This window comes from Eptatretus burgeri, chromosome 13, assembly GCF_056783735.1.
Source record: "Eptatretus burgeri isolate ZD-2024b chromosome 13, Ebu_testis_v1, whole genome shotgun sequence".
Lineage (NCBI taxonomy): Eukaryota > Metazoa > Chordata > Myxini > Myxiniformes > Myxinidae > Eptatretus > Eptatretus burgeri.
In genome coordinates, this window is record NC_140973.1 from 18,291,951 (window position 1) to 18,314,121 (window position 22,171).

General features: G+C 44.8%; 1 protein-coding gene across 5 annotated transcripts in view; it reads left to right on the plus strand.

Annotated features, from left to right (window-relative positions):
- Nucleotides 1-22,171, plus strand: part of LOC147013971 (upstream-binding protein 1-like) — a 74,224-nt gene that overhangs the window by 50,641 nt on the left and 1,412 nt on the right. For 4 of the 5 annotated variants that reach the window (XM_085851436.1, XM_085851435.1, XM_085851438.1 and 1 more), the window contains exons 9-12: nt 6,761-6,851; nt 10,579-10,730; nt 13,428-13,561; nt 20,008-20,059. In XM_085851436.1, the coding sequence (XP_085707562.1) occupies nt 6,761-6,851; nt 10,579-10,730; nt 13,428-13,561; nt 20,008-20,059 (429 nt within the window). Of the gene's footprint in view, nt 1-6,760; nt 6,852-10,578; nt 10,731-13,402; nt 13,562-20,007; nt 20,060-22,171 lie in introns of all 5 variants that reach the window. The other variant, XR_015050589.1, reaches the window with a different exon arrangement.

The following is a 22,171-nucleotide window of genomic DNA, read 5'->3' on the forward strand; positions in this document are numbered from 1 at the left end:
GTGCCTGGGGTGCCCTCTACTCAGTACTCACCTTTCCACAGCCATGCTCCGAGCCGATCAATGGACTCCTGCACCCTTCAAAGAGGTATCATGCCTTCTTCCAACACCAACAACAAAGCAACCTCCTTTTGGTAAATTTAACTAACCCACTAACTAACATTACACTGACCCTGGGTTCCCTTGGGTGGGATTCACTCCTCCCCCCAATCATTCATTCGCACCATACATTCCACATTCACTCCATTCACACTTGGGCCCGCTGTCCCACATTCACTCATTGTAGATTTTTCTCTTTACTTTTTCCACACCAACACTGACATTGGCACTCTGCCAGCTGCGTCTCCCTAACTAGCTCGTGCTCCCCGTCATCCCTTATTCAAATGCACCTTCCTTTTACCTCTACTTCTAAGCTACGTCCCCACTACACGTTCATCTCTGTCCATGTCCCCAATCCATTTCTAAATCGAAACTAAATTCCCTCTAACTGATCCCACCAAGCTACATGGAGGACTGCTCATGCCCCATGAGGCCAGTCTATCTAACGCTAAACCCTTCAAACTAACTAATGCTCCTCTGCCCAAGCGAGGATGTTTGCTGCATCCTGGCTGGGCATCTGGTACTCGTGCAAGGCTCGCCCATCTTTGCGTCGCCAGGGCGGTGGTTTACAACTCGCTCGTCCCCTCCGTATGAGCGATAAATATGAGCGTAACGTCGCCCCATTAATTGCATCAACCGCTCGCTTCCGCGGTGTTCCCCATGCGAGCCACACGTTACTCACGTGGCCTTCGTGCCGCGCGGTCCCCGCCGATGACGTCACTCGCACACGGACCCTGCGAAGCTTGCCGTGATGTCCCCGGGACTTGCTCCATGCGTCAACTCGGCCTCCTTGCACGTGGTCACATGGGGCCACGTGCTTTCCAAATTCACACAATCACCGCCATTTTAGCCGTCGACGCTGGTATCTTGTACCAGGCGCTGAGCATTTTAAGCCGACTCCCGATCACGCAGTCGTGCACGTCTGGGCCATTCGCAAAACACAGAATGGACCTCTCACGCAGCGTCCTGCGGAGCCGGCGCGGTTTCCAAAACAATTCCGTGCGGCCCATTCGGCTCGCCGTTCCCGTCCGTTACACAACCCACGTCTCCCGTCTGGATCGATCCGCGTCCCATTTCCACACATTCCATGTCATTGGTATCACTTACACACTCCAAAACACACTCTGGGACAATCATACTGGGGGCCTGCATGACGCCAAGAGACCCCGAAGCCTCTGCCCCCCCAAACTTGGCATGCACCCCCTCGCATCACTCAACCGTCCTACCTCGTCCGGTCTCGCCAGGCCCACCTGGTCGCGATCCGTTTTGAGGGAGCGTATCTTCTCCCTCTGTCCCTTAAGGAGGCCATCCTGCCTCCTGCATCGGGTCTCGATACATTCCACAAACTCCCCCTTCATGTCTCTTCCCTTCCCCTTTATCTGTGCCTGCTCGTTTTTTACTTTATTTAATTCCTCCTTCACCTGCTCTATTTCCCTTTGCGTCTCTGTTAATTCTTCCTTCGTCATTCTAAAACCCTCCTTCGTCTCGTCCTTGTGTTCCTCTTATCGCTCCCCCAGTTCCTGCCTCTCCGCCTCTACCTTCCGTCTCAATTCTCTTACTATTGCTGTCATTTCCTCGTGTCTTGATTTGCATCCCTCTTTCACGGTTTCCAATTCACCCCTCATTTCCCACTGGCCTTGTTTCAGATTTTCTATCGCTGTCGTGTTTTTTCCATTTCCTTTCTTAATTGGCCTTGTCCTTTTTTAATATATTTTACCTCCTGCCCTAGTTTGTCTACTTCCCGTCCAACTGTCGCTATCCGAGCCGTCACGTCCTCCTTACCCACTTCCATTGCGGACCAAACACCGTCCACACTCCCTTTCAACTCGGTCATCACCCCACGTACAGTGCCGATCTCATCCGCCATTTTCCGGTCCATAGTCCGCATTTAACATTTCACCTCCTCCAACTCCGCTCTCACTGCCTCCTGACCCGCCTGCAGGTTCAACCCCATGCTCTGCATTTCCCCTCTCTGTGTTCGCATATCACCCCTCATCTCATCCATTTTGTTGTTCTGTTCTTTCGCATTCTGGTCCATTTTGCTTTCCAAATCCCCCTTCATTTCTTGCATCAATTGTTTCATTCCTTCCATAATCCGGCTGAAGTCAGATGGCCCTGACAAAGCTGATTCGCCTCTATTGGGCACGGATCCACCAGGGACCGGGAGGGAAATTTGAAGTAGGGGACACTCATGGGCTGCCCCTGCCACTCCCAATACCACTTCTGGGCTTGGCTGCGGGGAAATGTCTTCCTGCATGAGGGTGTCGTCCTGGACCATGGATTCTTCTAAGCTCAAATATAACCCCACCTGTTCCAGCCTGTCTTGGCCTGCCATGGCTCATCCTGAGAATAAATTTGAATGCTCTTAATTTGGAGGGAACGGCGAGGTTGCTTCGCACACCCCTGATCCCATGAATTTCTCTATGGAGGCGAAGGGGTCCGAATCGCGCTCCTGACACCAATTGTTGTGGTGCCGGGTTCGGTGGCGAGGACGACCGCTCGATGGGGCAGTTATTAGGCCGTCTCCCACCGGACTCCTGGAATTGAAGGTCGTCTCTCCGGATAACTCCGAAGCGGATGGGTCGCTTAATCGACCGTGGTCGCCAATATTTTGACGGGTAGGGTTTATTTGTCTATTCCAATTTACCTAAGTACCTATGCCGTCTAACTACCGGGGAAGCCACACCCTCGGCAGGCTTTGTCCGAACTGAGTCGCTGTTACCGACTCGGGTCCGGTGTAACCGAGCGGAAATTACCAAAACCTGCCGGTCCAAATAGCAATTTACGGCATAAGCGGCCTCACTAATTCTCAAGCCCAAACCATACTGGGTCATTTAAAGAAAACGCAGACAACAAACTGGAACGTTTAACAGTTATTTATTTACAATTGGCAATAGGGAGGGAAGCACAGAGCAGACTTAATAACGAATATAAATGCAGGCAAATGTACAATGGCAATCACTTAACAGTTTTACTCACAGACTGGCACCACACACAGACACACACACACTCAAAAAGAAATGGAGCCGGCTGGCCTTTATTGGACCCTCCAGCCGTGGAGGATAGGCAAGCTGGGGGTCAGAGTCTGGTCGGGTACCTGGCTGCCTCGTGCGGTCTGGCTGACCCGCACTTGTGAGCTCTGGGACCGTGGAGCAGCTTTACGACAAACCAGGCAAACCAAGGACGGTGGGACTTGAACCCACAACCAACGACGCACTCGACACCAATGATGGAGGGCGAAGACAGACACCAGCCAGCACGATCCAACCACAAACCAAAAGCGAGACAAGACCCCCTTCTGTCAGGATCGCGCCGTCAATCCTAATCCCCTCATGCTGGGTCGAGGGATCGGGCTCTCTGGTAACTTCCCCTCTCATTGCGTCGGGTGATCGGTGTCCTCTCCTCATTCGATGAGGCCGCCTCCGGTCTCTGTGGGCTGTTGCGGTGTCCACCACTGATTGAACCGAAGAGACATTCTTTCTTCTCGGGGCAGAGCCAGAGCTCCGAGGCGCCTTTGTCTTCCCCGTGTCGACAGGGGAGACATTCTTTATTGATGGGGCGGAGTTGGAGCTGAAGCGATCTCACCCCTGATTGGACGAGAGGAACATTCCATCTTGCTGGGGCGAAGTCTGCTCTGAAGCCATGGAAACTCCGTCTACATTCGTGGCCTTGAACACGTGCGTAATGGAGCTAAAGGAGTGGAGGGGATTGATGTAGAAAACTAACTCGAAAGAAACTCGCAGCGTACACATGAAATTCCCATTTGATATAAGAGAGGGATTCCAACTATCCACATATACTTAACGAAATAACTAAACTTTGGGTCAACTGTATGTGTGAATGCGAATGGTTTCCAGATTCGTAACACTATAACCAAAGAATAAAAAATAACAACAGTGCTCAAACAGCACAAAGAAAATGAGCAATTCCTACATTATTGGCCAATGCCAAATTAAACTAAAACGACACTCCGTCAGGTTGAACAGTTTACGTTTTGTATCCCACTGATGGGCTGGATCTGCATCCAGACCTTAACCAAAATCGAATCAATTTGTCCATTGCAGACACCCAACCTGTCCACTAACTTTTGTCCGAATCCGTCGATAATTATTTGAGATATTGTGCTCGATATCATGTTTGGCCCTATCTCTCAATGGTGAAGAATCACCAAAAATTATAGCGTCCGGATCCGGATCTTCACCAAAAATTGAATCGATTCGTCCTTGTCACACACCCAACCTGCCCACCAAATTCTGTCCGAATCTGTTCATAACGTTTTGAGGTATCCTGCTCACAGACAGACGGACAGATGGGAATGAAAACATTACCTACGCCCGCCTTTCCTGGTGGAGGTAATGATTCCTCTGAACAAAGCTGCTGAGAGAAAGAAGTTCTTCCTGGTAACCCCGTTATGAAGCGAAGTACAAAATTGTGTAATTTCATGCTGTTAAGTCACTGTGGAGGAGAATAGAAGGGCCGTAAAACCCCAGTAATTCGGCCAGTGCAGAGAGCTTCCATGACACGGAAGAAATATTCTTATCTGAAAAAAACAGTCGATAAGAATGGAAATTTTGTTTCCACACTGCACGGAAGAAATCTTCATTCAAAGCGAGGAGGCCGAGCCGAGGTACAGTGCTTTCTGCTGGAATTGCGTATAATGAACAAACAGAAAGAATGATATTGTCAGCTTATTTAATACATGAAGTCACGGTTTTCTTTGCACAGCCAGTAAGAGAATGGGGTATATCATGCTATATATGCGGCCATACAACGGGGGATTTAAGGGGGAAAGCATAAAGATGTAAGCAAAAAGATATGACCATATATGGAGATATAAGCATCACTTGGTTTTAAGATGTTTTGCTTTGGACTTTATGGCGTGTATGAAATGAGTATGAAGTATGACCAGGAAGGTAGGTAAAATGCGTTAACTTGTGTATGTCATTTGTGAAATCAAGGCCTTTGTTTAACATGCTGCTGGTTAGAGATCGCAGCATTTTCTCATGAGATCGATGTTGGACCTCTCAGTCCGAGGAGGCTTTTTTAAGGGTTATAACATCGAGTTTGCAGCATGAGGTGAGCGAGCGCAGTCCAATATGGTGTGAGGTTCTTTCTAAATGTGCATTCAGGAATTTGTACTACTCTTTCAAGCTTTACATTTGGTACCAGCAGGAGGATGCTGTCACAGCGTGTATATCTCATTCTGTATGGGTACATTTGTGGTGGTGTATTGACATTGTCTTGTGGTGTCTACCACTAAGGTAGCTTTATATAATGCATCAAGGGGCTGCATGATGGTCTCTTCCGTGTTCGCAACAGCCGATTTAAGCACACCTAACTGGTACCCTATGAAGTTATTCGGTGAGGTTCACAGTGACCTTTGCTGCACATTCATTCATTCATTCATTTAATTACAGGCTCTAACGCCCGTGGGGGAGCTGCGATGCAAATCACGCCCACATGCAGATACAGTCCCAGAGGCAACACCAGACCTAACTATCACACAAGCACAGCCGCTGAGATTAGGGGAAGTGACATCACTTCCCAGAGCACTCTGGGTACCAGTGATGACATCATTATGACCACCTTTCTCACTGCACTCAGTTGGACATTTCCTGAGGAGGAATTTCCTCCTCCCTATTGGATTTGATTATACTTTTGATTTTGCGTCGTGTAAAGAAGCAGCGTGTTCATGTACATTTGGTGTCCATTTGATATATATATATATATATATATATATATATATATATATATATATATATATATATATATATATATAATTTTACATGATCTCGGGATCACAGTGGAGAACACACACACACACACACACACACACACACACACACACACACACACACACACACCACAGGACTGTCAGACAAGGCAAATACAGCCACTGAGCTTGGAGGAAGTGCCGTCACTTCCCGGGTACTATCGATACGAGCGACGTCACAACAATGTCCCCATCTTTCTCATCACACTCAATGGTGCATTTCCCAACTAGTAATTTCCTCCACCCCATGGATGCCAAACGATGGGGATTGTCCCTGCTCTTTACTTTTAAAATACTGAACGTCAAGCAAGGAAGCAGCATGTGCCATTTTAATGTCTTTGGTACGACTCATAATATGTCTTGCAATATTTTTTTCTCTTCTGTCTAATTCCTTAAATTTTCTATTCCATTCTGAAGTGTATCACCTCACTTTTCTTACAATCTAACCTGCACCATCTCACTCTTGTTACAGCATTATCATGCATATGTTCTCCCATCTCATTTACCACTTTTCATGGTCGTCTTATGTCTTTGTTTGTAAGAGGATTAAGGCCAAGCAGAACCGTTTGTAGTTGGGATCATCAATATGCACAGAAAAATGTGAAAACTGCAGGACTGAAAAAGCAAAAGCACAGCCAACTCGAGAACTGCTTAAAGTTCATTTCGGTCGTAGTGACCTTTGTTGATGATCGTGCACTTTTCAGGCAATTCACGCTCAGATCTTAAGGGGAGTTGGGTGGGAGCAAAACGAGCCTGTGATGATCAAGCCAACCACAAGGTGGTGGTAGAGCAAGAAATCAAAAACATAACAATTGAGCATGTGCAGATGGGACTGGGACCCTGGCTCCCTGCCATCTGTATATGGTGTGTGAGTTGCAATTACATTTCTAGGTGCAGATATGCTGAAGCTTTCTCGTGATGACATCATTCAAATATGTGGAGCTGCTGATGGAATCCGACTTTTCAATGCCCTCAATTCCAGGTGTGGGTTTTTATCACCCTGTGGGTTGTCCAATAATCCTGTATTTCCACTGCATAATAACTGTTTTTCAGTAAATGAATGATTGTATGTTGTGAAATTTATTTGCTCCAAAACAAATGCAAATTAATTAGCACACATGATGTTGATCGAACAACTTTTAAGTTTTACAAGGCCTTGTGGACACAGACATGAGAAGATAATACATTTTGTGGTTCAGTTGTATTATTTGACAGCATAAGCTGGCTATTCGCTCGCATTTCTCTGCCTACTTGTTCTTTGTACACCCCTTGTCATCTGCTTCACAGTTGATTATTTTTTACATCACTTCTGTACTTTAATTTTTTTAACTCATTTGTCTACAGAAGCTAGGCTTGTGGAAGAGCCATATCGCAGAGGGCAACAAGGTGGTGTTGAATGTGTGGAGTAGTGGGGTGAACAAGAGAATGAACAAAGAGGAGAGCGAGGAGGGGAGGAAACACAGTAATCAGCAAGTAAAATTGCTGCTTAAATGGGATAGAAAAGCATGGGTCGGGCTGTTGGGATGAAAGAAGATGGTGGTGTCCCGCCAACTTGAAGCCCGAGAAGGAAGAGTGGGATTTACCACTCTTCAGAAGGCAGTTCCACAAATAAGAGAAAAGTGGTTGAGGTGGGCAGAAACCTGGATTTTGCACGTGTAACCAGGATAGCGTTACTGCAAGAATGTGTGCATCCTCGAGGAGATGAGGAGGGTCAGTGGGCTGAGAGAGCAGATGGAACAAGACCAGAGGAGATGAGGAAAATATACAACCAACCTCGCTTCCATAAGTCTATTGATGTGAGAGCAATAGACCTTGTGCTTCTGCTCATCTCAGGAATAAGGGTGACAGTTTTAAATTCTGAATAATGCAGGAGACACAGATCTGATTTTGGGGTGCCAGCCCTTAGGGAGAGCAGCATTCCGTTGTGCTGTGGCCATGGGTCTTGTTGTAGGCTTCAAGTAGTTCTGATTTGTCGAGGAATGGTGTGGAATAAAGGAAGATGCTCAGTCTGCAGCTGGATTGGGGATCAGCTTTTATACATGTTCAGCCCAGGAGAGGTACAGCAAATTTGATTTAAACATTCAATTTGCTCTATCAACTCAGGAAGAAAACTTTACAAACACGTTGCTCCATGCCATACATAGAGTTCAATTGAAATAGTCAGAGAAGCAATTGATAAATGATAATGGGAGAGTCAGTGATTTATGATTGTGTTCAGATTAGCTGTGTCACACCCCCAATTTCAGAGATTGATTGTTATTCTGCTGTTATTTCCCTTTTAAATGTCTATAATTTCTCTGATTATTTTAGTTCTTATTGTTCTATTTTCCATATTTTTCCTGGTTGCGTCATGGGTGGCGGGCTGTTGGGATGGTTGCGTTGGGATTGTTGGGATTTTTCCTGGTTGCGTCAAATGAATCAAATTTTGAGTTTAAAAAAAAATTTCAGTTTTGACCCCTGTGACCCCAAGTTGCAACCACCTGGAGCAAAATGTGCCCATAAGCAAAATGTGGCGTAAGCATTGTGACGTCAGAGAGCCTCACGCAGTGTCCTGATTGGATGGTTTGAACACTAGGATGTGGCCTATTGTGAGGCATGAGTGGTTGGCCTACAGAACCAATCAGGGGTTGCAACCTTTGGAGGTGTTCGGGAGTCTTGGACCAATGAATCCAAGGTTTCTGAACTGACGTCCACTCTTCCATTCAAGATGGGGATGGTTTTCTGTGGTCCAATCGGGAAGGACAGATGAAACAGCTCCAGAGGGGCTATGACATTTGGTTTGATGAGTTGCTGAGTGAAACGTTGGCTGGACCGGTTCGGTACATGCTGCAAGCAGGGAGAATCCAGACGTTCTCCAGAGTTGGTTTGTTGAGAGCTTTGCAAAACATCCCAGTCGCATGGAGTTCATCTCACCCATGGATTCCCCCAACTGACTAGCACTGTTGACTCAACAAGCTCTTCATGCTGGGTACCATCCAAGTGACCCATCGACTGGATAATCCCTGTTTTATTTATCTTCTTTCTCTCTCCCCCGTCTCTCTCTATTCTTGTTTGTGTTTTCAAGATGAGCTTATTTTCCCTGCTGTTGCATACCCTCATTTCCTGTTGAGATTTCCTAATCCTCCTTATTCATTAAACCTCTTTAAAAAATCATTGATGCGCTTTTGCTTTTGGTTCTCGAGTCGATCCTCCCACATATTTAAATTAAACGAGAGCGAAGTCAATGGCACACCATCACAAATCCCCACACTTCCCACTGAAAGCGAAGTTTCAAGATGGCAAAAAGTTCCACCAGCATTGACCCAATATCAAATTTTGAGTTAAAAAAAAATTTCAGTTTTGACCCCTGTGACCCCAAGTTGCAACCACCTGGAGCAAAATGTGCCCATAATTGCATTTTTTGGTGTTTGACCCTGCACCAGAGGGGTGGGACCAAAATGATACTGCTCTTGCACCTTCTTGCCATGTGGTGATCATAACTACCAGAGCACCATTGTAAATTCTAATGCTTACCACCTCAAGCAAAGTTGAAAGATGGCAAAAAGTTCCGAATAACCCAAAATCAAATTTTTAGTTAATTTCTTTCCCTTTTTGATTCCTGTGACCTGAAATCTCCACCCCTTTGGCCATGAATCGGACGTCAAATCCAAAAAATCGGTACATATTTCGTACGTCTCCCAATGTTGATTGCACGTACAATGTTTCGTTTTAAAATGTGCCTGTCATTGCATTTTTCAGTATTTGTTCTTTTGACTTCATCCAAGGGGACGGGGTCAAAAAGACACAGCTCTTGCACCTTTCCAAATGGTGATCATAACTCCCAAGTTTGGTGACTTTCTGCCCAACCGTTTAGGAGGAGATAGCATGATGGACAGACAGACAGGGGCAATTACAATATCCCCATGTTTTTTTGTCAAAAAGTGTGGGGATAAAATCCACAGCATTTATATAGCACCAATGTATCTGCCAATTTTACCATTTAAAGGCACTCCATGGTCCAGTGGGCCAAGCTTGAGCAATGGTTGCCAATCTATGGTTGTTTTTCCATGTTCTATCCTTTTTAAATGCTGAGTGTTAAGCAAAGAAGCAGTACATACCATTTTAAGTCTGGTTTGACTCGGCTGTGGTCGGGTTCGAGCCGCCGACCTCCCAAAACTTAAGTGGTCGCTCTAATCTTTACACCACCAAATTATTTCCAGACAGTAATCCATCTTTACATATTTGTAGCATTCCTTACAATGATGTATGACACAGCCCAGCATGCATGCACCAATGTGGTATTTTGCTCTATATACCTATGATCCGACTTTATAGTTCCAGGAAAATACATTCACAACAGACGTGGGCACTGCAGTGCGAAAAATGTAGAAGCAACTCGTTCCAATGTGCCAGACATCATTTCAATGAATATTGGTTGTACTTTGCACCAACTTGTATCCACTGAAAACTTGAAAATATATCCATTTAAAATACACCATCTTTAAACCAAATTATACTTGCACTGAATCAATAGACAAAATGTTCAACAAAAGAAGTGTTTTATTTGATGAGGACAAGATGAGGAGCTGCCAAATGCAAGTTACTGGAAAAGGTGATTAATGAGCAATTGTGTTGAATTGTCAATCTGTAAGCAAGGGGAAAGGTTGCTGACATTAGTTTTGCGATTGTTGTGGCACCTTTTTCATTGCTGTTACCATATGCTCTGCCAGAACTGTGCGTCCTCGCCTCACCATCTACATTTGCCAAGAGCTGCAGGAAGCTAAAAAATCACCAAGTCCAGAACCAAGCACACAGCCAAGCACAGAAGAAAGCACAGAAAAATGCAGTGAGAATGGACACAGCTTAAGTCCACACCGATCTGGTAAGCTTGTTGATTTATGTTATGTATAAGAATGAGTGCTTTTCAAGCATTTGGATTTGTCTCCATTCTTCATTTAAAAAAAACAAAACAATTTTTTTAATGGTGGTTGGTGTTCCTGTTTGTTGTGCACAAGGACAGTTTTCCATGAGATTGGGTCGATTCCAGGGTTGTTGCTACACTGAAGCTGTTTGGCTTCAAAGGTCGCCAGTTATGGAGCACAGGTCTTAATCATATGATGGGATATTGGGAGGGGGGACAAAAATGCATGTGAAGTGAAAAACAGGGTTAAGCAATTTGTTCACCGTCTGTTCACCATCTGTCCGTCCGTCTGTCGACAGAAAAATAGACTGATGGACAAACATCATTTTATGTTCAAGAAACAACTTAATTTCAATTTAACGTTTTATTTTGCACATGAATCGGAAAACAAACCTGAAGAGTAACAGTACAGAGAGGCGTGAAATAATTATTTTACTCTGTCTGGTAATCAAACAAAATTGAAAATCATTCCAAACAGGAAACAATGTTTTTAAGGACATCATCAAGGTTGCAAACAACAGGCATGAAGAACAAATAAATGTAACGTGTTAAATAAGGTGGTGTAAAAGATGCTGCATCAACAGCGGTAAACTTCCGTAATCTTGTTTTTTTTTTTTACGACCTTTAAAATCTCTTATTTCAAATGAATTACATATATACTTGAACACTGTAGAACACAAATCGCCTTTTTGCCACTTTCAAAACCCTTCCGTTTCGCAGTATTTGAACATGTTAAATACGGTGGTGTGTAAGACTGCATGAATGGCGCTAAACTTCAGGAATTTTTTTTTTTTCTGACCTTTAAAATCTTGACTTTATTTCAATTGAATTATATACTTGAACACTATGGGATAAGGTATCTATGAACTCGATAGTTACCTCCGCCCACTTAAGGTGGATGGAGGTTATGTTTTCTCCCCTGTCTGTTTGTTTTTGTGTGCAGGATATCTCAAAACGTTGTTTATGGATTCGGATGAAATTTGATGGGCTGGTTGGGTGTGTGACAAGAACGAATTGATTAGATTTTGGTGAAGAGATGGATCCAGATACTCATTTTTAGCTCGCCTGTTCGAAGAACAGAGAGCTATAGCGATACCCCCGGCGTGAGCGGCAGCGGCAGCGTCAGCGTGAGCGTGAAAATGTTAAAGTTTTTGGTGCAAGTTATTTTTTCCTTTCTAATGTTTTTATCTACCACACTATTTTTTTATACGCCCCGATATATATATATATATATATATATATATATATATATATATATATATATATATATATATATATATATATATATATATATATATATATATATATATATATATATATCGGGGCGTATTATGTGATACCGTCCGTCCGTCCGTCTGTCCGTCCGTCTGTCTGTCTGTCTGTCTCTGTCTGTCTGTCTGTCCTTCCGTCCTTCCGTCCGTCCGTTCCTGTCCGCACTCTAACTCCCAAAGTTTTCAACTTTCACGTTTCATATTTGGTGCATAGGTACAGACTGTGGAGACGGTGTGTCGCGACATACGTTCGTCATCTAAAGTGGTTGCTGTTTTCCACGTAGTAGCACAATTCTGTATATACCTTCTTGTTCGGGCGTATATTGTGCTCACTTGCTCTCTTGTTACTGATTACAATATACAAATACATATATTGCTTTAAAATTATTTGGATCAGACTTCACTGCAATGCTTTATAAAAAATATTAATTATTAGACGAGTCTTTTAAAAACAATAAATGTATAAACAGGTGAGCATTGGGTGGCTTTGACACCAACTCTGGTTTTTAAGTGTTTCTTCACCATTGAGAGATGGGGCTAAAAACGATGTAGAGCACGATATCTCAAAATGTTATGGATGGATTCGGATGAAACTTGGTGAACAGGTTGGGTGTGTGACAAAGAAGAATTTATTCAATTTTGGTGAAGATCTGAATTCGGATTCGGATCCGGATCCGAGAATTTTAAGTGATTCTTCACCATTGAGTGATAGGGCTAAAACAGATACATAACACGATATCTTAAAAAGTTTTGGACGGATTCGGACAAAACTTGGTCGATGAGTTGGATAGGTGACAAGAACCAAATCAATTAGATTTTCGGTTAAGGTCAGAATCCACATCTGGGCCATCAGTTGGATACAAAATGCAAACTAATCAGACTGGTGGAGGTATGTGCTGTCCCATGTGCCCTGCCAGTTCTAAATGTTTCAATACCAAAAATTATTCTATTCCACTGGAATCAGCAAAGCAATTTGAGATGAGCTTTGAAATTGCGTCGCAAAGGATTTGCATCCGTGCTCAGTTTTGCAGATGCAGGACTATTGATTAATTTCATCAAGGTTGATGGGGGAAAAAAAATTTTGACCCACCTTTGTATTATTCCATTAAGTTCCTGGTTATATTAACTTGGATTGCCAGCAAACTGCTGAGTCCCAAAACGTAGAATAGCATTGCTTTTTTACACATCGTTTTTATTTTTCATTTGATCTATGTATTATGGTCTTTTTTTTAATTTTGGATGATAATACGTTGAGCAGTATCATCTTTGGATTATCTATTCGTTAACTAAGGTACATAGTGTGCAATTGTACGTAGTGAGGTTTGCTTTTGGTTTTGAATTTGTTTTCGTGTTATGTTACAGTTCTGATGCCATACCATCCCTGCAGTGTACCATGCAATCTTCCTTGAGGAACTGACAGTGGCAGAACTGATGGAGAAGATTGCAGTACTCTTCAACATTTATCCCGAGCAGATCTACCGCCAGGGCCCCACAGGAATTCACATCCTCGTGAGCGATCAGGTAACCTTATTCTAAGGTTTTGCTTTATCTGAATTTTAAAGCACTCTGGCACCAATTCAACATCATCTCAGATCATCCCCAGTCCAAAACCATGATCTTATCTACCCTTGTTAACTTCCCACTCCAAATCCCTCCTCCGTCAACATTTCCAGTTTTCCCTCCTGAGAGTTTCCTTCTGTATTATCTTATCCACCCCATGTATCCTCTCCTGCCACCCCCCCTTCCATTCCTCCCCACACCTGTTGTATGTCCAAGTCTGCCTCTACATTGGCTTTAAACCCTGTTGTTCGTGTCCCCCCCCCCCCACTACTGTTTCTTTTTTCAGTGTACCACTACTAGCTCTTCTTCCAGCTTTGACTATGTACACAAAAAAGGAGAAAAAAACGCTGCTTAAAACACAATTGATGGTCTCTCCCACCCCAAACAGTGCTTGATTAACCTTTTGTGAGTCCCCATTTGGGGAACCATTGTGAAAGACAGGAGATCGACCCATAAGTTGTCAACACAGCACACAGCTGTGAGCTGTGTTAAACTGCTTCCACAAGGCAGTTTTGCTTTATGCTCATCCATTTCTGCTTTCAGTTTGTGTTTGAGTGCCGCTTAAATGTTTTTTCATCATTTCTGTCTCCAGTTCACCTCTCAACTAATTCTACCGCTCCGCCTCTCACCCGCGCCTGAAACAGTGTGTGCATCGGAACGTACACCGATTGCAGTGAAAAAATATCATGCCAGGAAATGACTCCAGTGGAGAAATAAAATGTGAATTACCCAACATGATTAAGTCGTGCTTGAAATAGATACAGTTATACACCTTTCAAATAGTTTGTTTTTAAAAGTGGCAATTTTGGTCATTATGGGCCCCTTCTGAGTGTGGGCCTGGCACTGAAGTGCCCTTGTAAACACAACCCAACCTTACCCCTCCACTCCTCCACACCCAGCACTCATTATCTCAGGTCAGGTAAGAGATGGGAGCATGCGCCGGAGCAGCGCGTCGCAGCGTCCACTTTCCGCCGGTACTCCAGGGGCCTCTATCTGGCCATCCCCCATGCAGATAGATGCCTGGCCCATCCCAATCTTCTTGAGATGCCGATCATCCTGCTGCAACCATGAGGCACATGGTCAGCCCATTGGCCTCCTCCACTCACGAGACTCCCTCGCTGAGAGAATCTGGTGAGCAGGATCAGCGTCAGGAAAATGAGCCACATGTCCATGCAGCCGCAACTGACGCTCATGGACAATACAGGAAACAAATCTCATCTGAGTTGTTCTCAGCAAATGCTCGTTGGACACAAATCTGATCAGCGATAGCCGAGGATTCTCCGAAGACACCTGGTACTGACGGAGTTAAGTCTCCATCTCAGATCCTTGGTCAGAGTCCAAGTCTCATATCCATAGAACAAGACTGGAAGCACCAAGGACCTAAAGACTCAAACTTCCTTCCTGTTGCAGAAGTACCGACAGCACCACACACCATGATCCAGTGAATCCATGATTCCCCAGGCCCGACCCTGCTGTCTTTTGACCTCTAGCTCACAAGCAGAGACGTTGATATCATGAACAAGGTAAGTGAATCTTTCTGTGACCTCAACATCTTTGCCAGAATCAGCAACAGACAAGATAGCAGCATCCAAGATGTCATTGAAAGCCTTTTTACTCAGGAAACCCATAGTCCCCCATCTACTTTCTCAACAATCCTCTTGAAGAAGTCCTTTCATTCAAGCTTTTGGGCCTCACTATCTGCCACAATCTTTCCTGGGAAAGTCACATCTTCAAGCTGGCCTCCAAAGGCAATCGCCGATTACGCTTCCGACGTCATGCAAAGTCCTTCCTTGGCACCTCTAACCACTTCCAAAGCTTTCATCCACAGTCTGATGGAGTATTGCTCTCCCCTATGGGGTGGTCCTCCTGCTCACACCTAGCTTGAATTCACGCTGCGGAAACCAAGGCTTTTAGGATCATTGGTATCTTCCGCGATGAAGCCGAGTCTTTGGGTCTCTCACTGGAGGCAGGTTGGTGGTCTTTCTGTCTTCTGCCATCTCCTCTCCAGCCTCCCCCCCCCCCCCGCTCTGTCTGTGATCTGTCCCCCAACAGGGCGCTCAAGGTCTACCAGCAACCCCCTTCTGATGAAATGGCCAAAATCAAGAATCACTGCTCACCTTCACTCTTTCATTCCTCTTTTTCCCATCTTTGGAACAAACTCCCACACACTCTTCAATCCCACTCTTCCCTCCAGGTCTTCAAAATAGCCGTTCACCACCACCTCGTATCTTCCCCCATCCAAAATATTGATCTTTTCTACCCCCGTTAATCCAACGCAAACCCATCTCCTTCTAATTCCCTGTTTTCCTTCCTGAAAGTCCCTGTAGTACCATCTAGTTTACCCCATGTACCCTATCCCATCCCTTTCCCGTCCACAGATCTCAGATTGTCTGTTCCCCACTATTTTATGCTTCCCTCTCCCTCCTCTATTGTCTCCTGCCTTGTTATATGTTCTGTGTATTAGCTCTTACACGAGCCTCGACATGGCATACAAAAAAAAAAATCCCAGAGGCTCCGACGACTAATTCAGTGCTTGGAGGGCCTTCATAAGGATATCCAGCATCAACGCAAAGATGACTATCATCTGCTAAATCACGGTTAGAAGTCCTGACATTCCCAAACGATGCACCACAGCTTGATTGCTCTGACATCCTTCCTGGAATGCAGTCCACACAAGCATTGAAAAGTGTGGGGGACACAAGTACAGTACACACCCACTGACAAACTCCAGTGACAACTGGAATGAAGTCAGAGATGGAACCACCACACTTTACAGCACTCTCAGGACCAGAATATAGTTCAGAAGTCAGATTGATCAGTTTTGGTAGCACCCCACAAAGATCGAGAAATCTCCAGACGGCATCCCGATTCACTGAATCGAACACTGTGGGGATAAACATGCTATGAGCAGCCCATTGAAAGTCTCGCCTGCTTTCAGTGAGGACCGGAAGAGCCAAGGATGCGGTCAATCATTGACATCTTTGGTGTAAAGACTGACTGCTCTGGGCGCTGTTACAAAGACCTTGTCCAGCACTGAGAGTCACGTCACCCCTCTGTAGCTGTTGCAGTCCAATCACCTTTCCCTTTCCAGAGAGGTACAACAAGGTTCCTCTTACAGTCAGTTGGGATGATGCCTGTGTTCCAAACACAGCACAGAATTGCATGCTATGACACGAGTACAGCATTTCCACCAGCCTTGAGAAGAAAAGCATGGATGCCACAGATCCAAGAAGCTTCACCCCCTTTCAGCTAGTTCACCACAGCCTGTGTTTCCACAAACCAATGCAACCACAGTTCATTAGAGGGTCAGTAAAAGGGAAAGTAACACACCTGACAGCTCAGCTCTGCCAGTAAGCCTGGCCCTCTGACTGGTCAATGGTATCCAGTGTCCCTTGGGAGACAAAGTTCCTCTTTCCCCAATGGTGAGCTCCAAGACATCCACCAGCAACACCAAGGATGGTAGTCTTGAAGGCACTCCACATCTCTTCAGGATTCCCCGAAACACCCAGACCCCCCAAATCTCCACTCAGCCTATTTGCACGCTCTTCAGCTACCCCCTCATCCTTGAGCTTGCCAACATCCAGCATAGTCTGGGATGTTACCATTCTCCTGGATTTGAGCTGAAACTTCAGAGTAACTCCAACAATCCTATGGTCGGTATTGAGGAACTGAGCACTTCGGTAGAACCCTGCAGTTCTGGATCATCCTCCAGCGACCATCAACAAGCACATGGTAAATCTCCTTTGCCACACCACCAGCGTTGGAATACCAAGTCCAGTGATGAGGTTGTGGGTGCTAAAACCATGAACCAGCCACCCTAAGTCCATGACTTCTTGCAAAGTCAAGAAACTTGGTGCTATTCAGGTTCACAGTTGCAGTCCCATGGGGATCAACACACATCTCATAACCATCCCTATCAGTTCCAGTCAATGCATTGAAATCCCCAAAAACAAGAAGAGTATTGAAATCCCCCAAAAACTGGGGCACTGATCAACCACAGACTCGAGCATGGCAGAGAATGTCTCCTTCACAGTGAGATCACTCGCCTCAGTCGGAGCATGTGCAGAGGACATAACAGGGAAATGACACCCAAATAGTGAGGAAGTGAGGACTGCTTCAGGTTAACCCGAGGAGATAGCTATCTGATGGACGACATCGGAACACCACCGCAACCCGACCCAGGAAGGTTACCCCGTGCTTTTCCTTTTCTCGTCAAAGAATGCGAGTCCCTAAGACTTTGCATCAATCCCGCCATTCAGTGAGCTGCCCTACGAAGGGCAACTGCACAGAAGGTAGTACTCCCACAGATTGGGCTTTCAGGTTTATTATTTTTGTGTGTGTTTTGTGGAATTAAATGTTTTATGGTGGCGAGAGTGCAAATCCTGCCACCAACCTCCTAGAAAAAGGTAACCTAACAGCAGGAAGATGTCCGCAGACATAGTTCGGCACCAGATGTGAATGGCCGTTGGCTCAAAGGGTGCTCCTCTGCCCTTTGACCGACTCATTATCTGGTGCACAGAAACACAATATTGAAAAAGTGTTGTTTCCACATTTATTTGCTTTACGGTATTACCGTCGCCGAAGGATTCGGAGAGGGTATTGTATTTGTGTCCCTTTGTTTGTCTGTTTGTTTGTCCGCACAGAACTTTTGTGTTTTTTTTCCACAACCGCTTGTAGGATTGAGACGAAATTTTCACCATTGGTGCTACTACTCATGTTGAATGTTTTTTATGATAATTATGACATCATAGGTCACGTGGTGTGGCAGCCACATTGGAAGAACGGAAAAAGCTTGGAACTCTGTACCTCTGAAACTGTACAAAGGAAAAAATTGAAACTTGGCACGTAGCAAATACTCCTCATGGGGAATGAGTGATTTTTTTTTTCTACGAAGTCATAGGTGCCCTCGATATGACGTCATAATTGCATATATAGAACGCCACATCCAATCAGTATGAAAATTTTTGAGGGTCATTTTGGGATAAAATTGTCCACAGAAAAAAAAAATTCATGACATCAGTCACGTGATTCGGCAGCGGTATTGTTTTTAAAAAAAAAAAAAAAAACACCTTCAAAAATCTTCTCTGAAGTCGCTGAACACATCGAGGCAAAACTTTACATGCATTACTGCCTGTCCATGAGGAACAAAAGGTGCACACATATGATGTCACCGGTCACATGGTTTGGCAGTCATTTTGGATTTACTCTAAAACCCATAAAAATACACCACTCAAAAGAAAACCCTCTGATTGCTCTTTTTCTTGTTTTCTTTGTTTTTTTTTTCCCCTGAAATCCCACTGACATTCCTGATGCTGATCCTTTTAAGTTCTGGATAAGTTGCACCAATAGACTATTATTTGTCTTACAAGCAAACTACTGGACTATACACATTGCTCGCATTCATTAAATGTTAATGAATTGGTGAATTTTCCATCCAGTGATTTCAACACTATTTTGGCTTTGGAGTATGGCACAAAGTTAATGACAAATAGTGAATAAAACATCTCATGGTAAAACAGCTGGCTGAAATACAGATTTGTTTGTTTAATGTGTGGTTCTTCAATGTGTGAGCCATCCCTCGGATGGACCTAAACTGGGTAAAATGTTTCTGGAATAAAAAAAACTGTAAATATTGACTGTCAATAAACTGTATTATGATATCGTAAAATAAGTTATGTTGTTCAACTACTTTTAGTGAGGAGATAAAAGTCAAATGTTAGCAACGAGAGTAGAGGAAGTCAGTCAGCCATATGTTGAGTTGGCCTTGGATGCCATAGGTAGAGAGTTTGGAGAGCAAGGCGGGATGCCAGACTGTATCGAAAGCACGAGATGTGTCCATAGAGACGACCCTCATCTCATTCAACATTAAGCATGGGTTGATGGATGTTAAATATCCCATGGTGTCCTTTGTGAACAGTGGGTGAGCTATCGCCAACACGAGCCAAAATTCCAAACTCCTACCCTGACTTCCTGTGTCGGAGTGGCGACCCATCCAGCATTGTAACACTTGCCAAGAAACCGCTTGGCCAGAACCGACGCTCTGCATCGAGCATGGTTCCCATCATGTGCTGCCTTTTTGGCTGCTGGTTGCATCATTGGCTTGGGGCACGGTTATGCCGCTGATGCAGTTCCCCTATTACCAGTATACTGGTACTCATTTTGCCAACCTCAGAAGGAAGACAGGTTGAGTCAACCCCACCTGGTGTTAATTCAACAGCTGACGGGGGCTCCAACTCAGGATCCTAAGATCCCAAACCACCACCCGAACCGCTAAGCCAACACCAGGCTCCTATTGAGCATGGTACATGATGATGATTGTGTAATCTGATTTAATGTTCAACTTCTCAAATATATTGTGACAGAACATCATCCTGTTAAAGTTTATATCTTTATTTCCATCTGCTTAGATGGTTCAGAACTTCAAGGACGAAGTGTGCTTTTCACTTGAGACATCAGAAGGTAACTATTTTTTTGTATACAAGGCCAAGGCTCGTGGAAGAGCGAGTACTGTATATGAATCAGGACACAACAGAACAAAAGCAACAGTAGAGAGATGGGGGTGGGGGGGGGGTGGACACCAGCAGCAGGGTTGACAAAATAGAGGGAGACTTGGATAAAGAATGAGGGTGGATAAATTGGATACAGAAGGAAACTCCAAATGGCTTTGGATGCCTAAGACAGAGTGTTGAGAGTAAGGTGGAATGAAAGCCAAATTTTTGCAACGAGAGTAGAGGAAGCCAGTCAACCATGTGTTGAGTTGGCCTTGGATTCCATCGGCAGAGTTTGGAGAGCAAGACAGGATGTCAGACTGTGTCAAAAGCATGAGATATGTCCAGAGAAATGGCCCTGATCTCATTTAACATAAAGGGTCTCCAACTCATTGTTGTGAGAGTGGAAGTGGTTTGTCCAAGAGAGAGTGAATTGGTCTGAATCCAAATTGGTGATCTGAAATGAGGCTGTTGGAGAAAAGGGAGAATTTCATACCAACTGTGAAGATGGATTCCATGACCTTGCTGATGATTTGAAGTAAGCTAATAGGTCTATCGTTAAGGGCATCCGCTTTTTTCACCTTTTATGTTATGTATTGATGTTGGATGATTTCCAAGAAGATGGAAGATTGCCATGGGTAAATGATAGGATGAATATTGCAGTGAGTCTGTGCAAGAACAGCAGAGCAGGTTTTAGGGCACATGAGCAGATGCCATCTGGTCCAGTTGCATAATCAGTCGATTGTTGACAGAAACTTCTTCACCTTCTCAGGTGCAAAAGACACAGTGGCCAGCAGCAATTGGGTGCAACTGGGAAGGGTGGGTGCAGAGAGCAAGGGGTTGGGACAAGATTTGGAAGCAAACAGAATTGAGGCATTCGGCCTTCTCACTCGTGGAGTCAGCTGTGGTACCATTTAAAGTAAGGGAAGGGATGGAAGGAGTGCATATACCAGACAGACAGTTTTCTGGCTCTCCTGAGAGTGTACACACTTGTGGGATTTGTGGAATGATCTGAGATTGCCTTTGGATGGATTTGCTTTCCAGGAGAAGAAGACAAGTTGTTTCAGAACAACTTCCTCACCACAGGATTCGGTGCACCATGTGTGGAAAGAAGGGTAGGATAACTGAAGGCAAGATGGGATGAATCTATGCATGAGAGAGCAGGTTTGTGTGGAAGAATTCCCAGGCTGAGTTAATATCAGGAGCAGTAGAAATGGGAGACCAGTTCTCAAGAGAGATTGCTACTTGCAGTCCCTGCCAATCTTCCTGAGTGAACTGCCAGACTCGCCGTTGCTGAGGCAGCTCTGAGAATTGTCAGAGATGTTGACTCTCACAAACAAATGATTGGAGCAGAGGAAGAGCAGGACACATTTACAGGGAAGTTTGTCATCAAGTTCAGAAGGGAGGATGTGCCATTGGGAAAAGTCTAGGTCGGAAAGTTTACAGATTGAGTCATTTCCATAGAATCGCAGAAGTCCTTTGCAGAAATGCCGTGGCTGGTGAGAGGTACGAACACCCAGCCAATTTGCATGGTGACAATTGAAATCACCACATGTGAGGAAGAGAGAGTTTGGGTGAGTGTTGAAAAGCTGGTACATGTCTGAGAGAGATGCAGATGGAGTCATAACTGTTTGGAGGATGGTACAACACACAGACAAACAAGGTGAGAGTGGAGGGGAAGTCACAGCCAGAACTACTCCTGGGGGTTGGGAGGTGTAAGGTCAGTACGAAGTTAGTGGGAAATTAACTTCTTGATGTAAAGCGCAACTCCACCACCTCAGCAGGGTTCAGGTCCATCAAATTGGAGGAGATACGAGCCAGAGCGAAACACTAAGGTGTCAAGGACATCCTGTGGGAGGAAGGATTCTGTTAAAGAGATTATCTCAGATTTATCTGCTGTGGCCTGGATTGAGAGATGTCAGGTTGGAGCGGAGACTTTTGATGTTTGAGGTCCACACAGTTAGGGATAGGGGAGGTTGTGGGGTGGGGGTGATTTGCAAAAGTGGGGTGAGGGGAAGCATTGAAATGGTGGGGTGAGGGGGTAAGTGGGCGCGAATCACACACACACACACACACACACACA